This window comes from Rhinopithecus bieti, unplaced genomic scaffold, assembly GCF_001698545.2.
Source record: "Rhinopithecus bieti isolate Rb0 unplaced genomic scaffold, ASM169854v2 scaffold_425, whole genome shotgun sequence".
In the NCBI taxonomy this organism is placed as follows: domain Eukaryota; kingdom Metazoa; phylum Chordata; class Mammalia; order Primates; family Cercopithecidae; genus Rhinopithecus; species Rhinopithecus bieti.
Window position 1 is genome coordinate 3822506 of NW_016803361.1, and position 6392 is coordinate 3828897.

Below are 6392 nucleotides of genomic sequence, written 5' to 3' on the forward strand. Positions count from 1 at the left end.
AAAAAAAAAAAAAAAAAAAAAAAGACTAACCTAGACAAAGAGTAACTTTTAAAAAGAGGCTGTGAACCTGGGCAATATAGTGAGACACCATCTTTACCAAATTGTAAAAAAATTAGTTGGGCATGGTGGCGTGCTCCTGAAATCCCAGCTAGTCTAGAGGCTGAGGTGGGAGGATTTCTTGAGCCCTGAGGTCAAGGCTGCAGTGAGCTATGATCGCACCACTGCGCTCCAGCCTGGGCAACAGAGTGAGACCCTGTGTCAAAAAAAAAAAAAGAAAGGCCATATAAGGGGTATTGTCAAATATTTAGGAAGGCTTTTGACCTGTAACAAGTCGTTGAAACATGAGCAAAGAGAAAGTAAATATTATCTGTCAAATTGTGGTCCTTTTTGGTTAATCAAGGAATGTTAAAGAGATTTTCTGAGTGTGATGCTTTTCCATTTAGCACTAAATATATATAGTCTTGACAACTAATACTTAGATAGTTGTTTACATTAAGAGTACCTTTGTTTAATATGCAATTGTTATCGGCTATGTGCAAGGCATTACTTGGGATGCAAAGGTACATAAGAAACCACTTTCTCAAGAAGCTGACTCAGGTCAAAAGATGTTAAATACAAAAATATTTGTGATTAATTTCTTTAACAAACCTTATCAGGCAAATGTTAATTATATGACAGTCATATATATTATATGCTAATTGTGTGATAGATATGGAAACAGAAATAAAGTAATCCTACTTGAGGAGCTCACAGAATAGACTTATAAACAAATGTATTACAATTTCATGTGAATAAGTACCAGCAAGTCAAAACTCCTAGGTAAGTCATTCTGAATGCCTAATAAGTATTCATCATTGAGAAATATAAAGAGGTAATTGCCCTCTAGGAACTTTCATAATGAAGCCTACAACATATTTAGACCCTGGTTTCTTCATCTATAAAGAGAAGAATATTAAACTAGTTCTGTGGGATCCTGTTTAACCATAGAGCTGTGTTAGTTTGAGTCTGGAAAGATGTATTATTTATGTACTCAAGTTGCTGATAACTGAGCAACATGTGTTTCAGTAGCCAAATGTTTTGTTATTTGTTAGAAGGAATAGAAGGAAATAATATATTTGTCTCTTAATCCTTACAATAAGCTTGTGAGGTAGGCAGTATTATCCCTCTTTTATTGGCAAAAAAGTTGAGGTCAGTGGATTTAAATAATTTGTCTAAGATCACGTAGCTGTGAAGAGCTACAGTGATAAAGCCAAGATTTCAGTCTAAATCTACTCAGCCTGTATGTTTTCTATTTCTTTCTTTTTTTTCTGAGACAGGGTCTCACTGTGTCTCCCAGGCTATGGTGCAGTGGTGCAGTCTCAGCTTACTGCAGCCTCCGCCTCCCAGGTTCAAGCTATCCTCCTACCTCGGCCTCTTGAATAGCAGGGTCTACAGGCACCCACCACCACGTCCAGCTAATTTTGTATGTTTTGTAGAGACGGGGTTTCACCATGTTGCCCAGGCTAGTCTCAAACTCTTGAACTCAAGTGATCCTCCTGCCTCGGCCTCCCAAAGTGTTGGGATTACAGGTGTGAGCCACTACACCTAGCCTTTTTTCTGTTTCTTAAGCCTCAGTGATATTACTGTACCACTAAGGAAAAAAAGACAAGTTAATGAGTCTGAAAGAGTGTGTAAAGATAGGTTATTTCAACATCTTTAATGGCTTGAGATACAAAGTACATAGTTTTAAAATATTGAGTACATCCTATAGGGAGATAAGGATATAAAGATGAATAAACTAATTTCATATTTATGATATACTGGTATCAGTTCAGAATGTGATTCTTTATAAATATTTAAAAGATAGTTCATCAAAACAAGTGTCATAAAACATCTGGTGGTACAGTTTTAATAAAGTAGAATCAGATTCTTCTGTGATATGAAGTATAAAGCTGATATCGTAACTAATAACCTGTATAATACTTTGCGTTATTCCTGTTTCCAATGAAGTCAATGTAGTCTTTACATCCAGGGCTAGAGACAGAACCTTAGAGGTTCTCATTTAGGCACATCTCTGAGGTTGTGCTTTTGTAGATTTTTTTTCCTCAAACCTATCCTTACCTTTCTTTTTAATTTGATTTTGCTTTAATTGAGGGGCAAGCAGGGATAGCATTGTTGTATTAGCCAATGGACAGATAAGATTCTATCATACATGTTCTATAACCTCAATGATACTTCCCCAGAGTCTGTAGCCTATGTATCTTTTATCACTTTTCTAATCTCATTCTAGCTTGGTAGGGAGAGACTAATTTTTGCATCAATGAGAAATTTAATTCCTTAAATTTTATGCAAAATTCTATTTTACTTAATGTGTTACTTATTCTTTCCAACAGGAGGTGGTATAACAGACAGAAATCTACAAAGGATCCTTGAGGGTTCAGGTGCTACAGAATTCCACTGTTCTGCTCGGTCTACTAGAGACTCAGGAATGAAGTTTCGGTAAGAATGTATTCTACGATTCAAATAAGAAGGATGAGATTAATTTTTACTTTCTCCCAAACAAAAAAACTTTAGATGGGGGCATGATTAATCAATGGAATGTTGTGACTACTACATAAGTATTATAGTTGTTTTTGTAGTTGAAGAACATTTCTAAAATGGTTCATGTCCTGTCTTAAATAAACAGGCTCTTTGAACATAGGTTCACCTATGCCTTGCTGAACTTTGACCAGTTAATAGTAAACAAATTCCACAGTTGAGCTTCAAATGAGTCAGATATGCACATGTGCCCACTCGCCTAGGATTTCCTGTAGCAAAGTTAATAACTATGGTATAAGGATGGAAGAGTCATAGTCATTTTTCTCCCTCCTACTTTTAGTGCTTAGTCTTCCCTCACATTTGTTCTCTGTTTTCAGTTATTTTGAAATTATATTACCATTAAGAAATTGTGACTATTATGTGGGTTTTTTTAAATACTAAAGAGGACTCTTACAATTTAATAGTAGTTGAATGTTTCTGTTTATAAATTGGGAAAAACACAATGTAAAAGAAGTAAGATGGCTGGGCAAAGTGGCTTAGGCCTGTGATCTCAGCACTTTGGGAGGCCAAGGCAGGCAGATCACTTGAGGTCAGGAGTTCGAGACCAGCCTGGCCAGCATGGCGAAACCCCATCTCTACTAAAAATACAAAAAAATTAGCTGAGCGTGGTGATACGCACCTGTAATTAAAAAAAAAAAGAAGAAGAAGAAACAAGAGCCTTAGAACTTAACAATTCCTGATATAAAATCAAGTATACTGTCTGGTGGATTCAGCTGCTGGATATTTCAAGTAATTAATTGATGAAAATTATGGAATATAGTAGTCCAGCATACTTGACTTACCCTTGTATCATGAAGTAGTCTATAAAATGAAGCGGCAGTAGGAGGGCTCATGTAATAACATATAATTATCTGTTCCTTTATTATTTCTGTCACAGAAATTCATCTGTTGCCATGGGAGCCTCACTTTCTTGCTCGGAATATTCCCTAAAGGTAACAGATGTGACCAAAGTAAGGACTTTGAATGCTATTGCAAAGAATATCCTGGTTTAGCCAGACCTCTCTGAGAGACATGGATATCACAGGATGAAGGTAGAAGTATAATCTGCAATTCTCTGTGACACAGCTTTAACCACCTTCTCCGGCCAGGACAGTTGCAATCTTTGTTTTAAGTTTCACATGGCCATGGAGAACGTGCCCAAGAAGAAAAAGAATTTGAAACAGAGATACAGTCACTTCCTTTGCTTAGTCTTACCAGCGATTGTCATCATGGTTAAAGCTGGTCTATGCTTCTTCCACAGACAGAAGCTTAGTCTTGTTTTCAGTGGAATTAATTGATAAACTGGAAAAATTTAACTGCATGGTGTGAATTCAGAGTGTGACTTAAGAGTCAATTCATAGCAGTATTTTGCTTTTTCATTTGTAAAATAAAATGTCCACTCTTATAGTGTAGTCTCTTATTCTTGCACTAAATACAGTTGGTAGCCTACAAGTATGAAAGGAAAAATGTTGTCTCATTTTTTTCTTCACTTTCTCTTTTTATTATGTACTGATTGGATATGCTGCTTTGGGCAAGATGTTAAGGGTACAAAGTAAAATGGTGCAGTGTGAAAATTCCCAGACTTGGGAAGCAGGATATCAAAGTTCCTAGACTTACGAAGACAGACGTGAACCCTGACATTCAACAGGTCACTTCTTCTGTAAACAGAAAGAAATGGCTTAACTCTAAGATCCAACTGACAATTTTCAAAGACCTATAGTAAAAACTAGAGTGAGGTTAGGAAAGTTATCAAAGCAGCAGTTTCTTTCTGCTGAAGTCACAGATGGGAGAGACAGATTCTAGTGATGAAATATTTTTCCTATGACCAGGTCCAAATGGTAAAGTTCATCAGTACCTCTATCTGTCACTTTCATAGTTACAATGTCGTTTTACACAAACAACACACTGGTAATAGTGCTGTTGTTCCTATCTTAGGAGTGTAACTGAAGCATAAAGAGCTTCCCCTTGGTCAGGAAGCCTTTGAATAACATGCACAGATTGTGTACTAATGAATGTTTATATGAAGAGTCTTGCCTTTATTTATTATTTATTTATTTTTGAGACAGAGTCTCACTCTGTCATCCAGGTTGGAGTGCAGTGGCCCAATCTTGGCTCCCTGCAACCTCTGCCTCCCGGATTCAAGTGATTCTCCTACCTCAGCCTCCTGAGTAGCTGGGATTACAGGTGTGCGCCACCACTCGCTACTAATTTTTTATATTTTTAGTAGAGATGGGGTTTCGCCATGTTGACCAGGTTGGTCTGGAATTCCTGGCCTCATGATCGACCTGGCTCAGCCTCCCAAAGTGCTGGGATTACAGGCTTGAACCACTATACCCAGCCTAGATTTTAGGGACTTTGATCTTTCAGGATTTCAACATTTAGGATTATGGCATTCAGGATTGTGTCTTTGGGGATTATGATCCAAACCCCTCTTTATGTGTAAAGCACAGATGTACATACAGTCCATAACAAATATACAGTGTATCTATGGTATTAAAATTTCAGGAGAGAGGAGTGTTTAGGGAAAAGGGGTGACCAAAAAATCTCCTTAGACATAATGGTCAAGAAACACTGAACTAGGATAAGGTACTGACAGGAGAGAAAGTCATGGTTAAAGGCATAGTCATAGTTAAAGCGAAAGCAGTAAAAATGTGATATAAAATGGATTTAATGTGAACTTATATTGTTTAAAATGTGTCATATTAAGGAATACATCATATGAACATTATCCAGAAGTACAAAAATAATACAGGTGTTTTAAGAAATCCAAATATTTAAATAGGATGGTATTTACATCTTTTCCTGCCTTACAAATAATTATTTATATTAAATGTATATTAATCTTTGGACTTTTTTGGTATAATGAGGACAGTGGCTGGAGAGAGGAAAATGTGGAAGAAGCCTAGAGAGGAAATATATTCTTCTGTCTTTGGAAAAATACCAGTTAAGATTACAACATAGCACTGGCAAGTACAGCTAATCCCCAAACAATGAAGGCATTAGGAGTATTGACCCCCTTAAACAGTCTAAAACTTATATACAACTTTTGACTCCCCCAAAACTTAAGTTAAATCTTGTGAAGTCATGCACAACATCTGGACAGTTTTCTCTAGCAGGAATTTGTTTTGAGCTTGATGACTTTCAAGGGTTTTTCTGTTAACAATAGTGACATCGTCAGTAATGTAATACCTTCGGATTTTCATGATGTTCTATCAGGGTTCTCTTCCATAGTGTTGACAATCCTTTTCATAGAGGACCATGTGTAAGGATCCTTAAAGATAATGTTGAGATTGAATTAGAGTACACTGAGCTGGTGTCTGCTGCAGAAGTGATTGCTTGCTTGGTGGGTGTCGGGGAGACCCCTCACTCCCCACATTTGGTTATAAAAGTGCTCTGTGTTGGAGCACCCAAATTCATAAAGCAAGTCCTTAGAGACTTACAAAGAGACTTAGACTCCCATACAATAATAATGGAAGACTTCAACACTCCACTGTCAACATTAGACAGATCAACGAGACAGAAAGTTAACAAAGATATCCAGGAATTGAACTCATCTCTGCACCAAGCGGACCTAATAGACATCTATAGAACTCTCCACCCCAAATCAACAGAATATACATTCTTCTCAGCACCACATCACACTTATTCCAAAATTGACCACATAATTGGAAGTAAAGCACTCCTTAGCAAATGTAAAAGAACAGAAATTATAACAAACTGTCTCTCAGACCACAGTGCAATCAAACTAGAACTCAGGACTAAGAAACTCAATCAAAACCGCTCAACTACATGGAAACTGAACAACCTGCTCCTGAATGACTACTGGGTACATAACA

General features: G+C 37.0%; 1 protein-coding gene across 3 annotated transcripts in view; it reads left to right on the top strand.

Moving 5' to 3' along the window:
* CUTC (cutC copper transporter) overlaps positions 1–3965 on the top strand; it is a 22768-nt gene extending 18803 nt beyond the window's left edge. For 2 of the 3 annotated variants that reach the window (XM_017880700.1, XM_017880704.1), the window contains exons 8-9: positions 2373–2478; positions 3455–3961. In XM_017880700.1, coding sequence (XP_017736189.1) covers positions 2373–2478; positions 3455–3569 — 221 coding nt within the window. In that variant the 3' untranslated portion in view covers positions 3570–3961. Of the gene's footprint in view, positions 1–2372; positions 2479–3454 lie in introns of all 3 variants that reach the window. The other variant, XM_017880693.1, reaches the window with a different exon arrangement.
* Positions 3966–6392: the final 2427 nt, after the last annotated feature.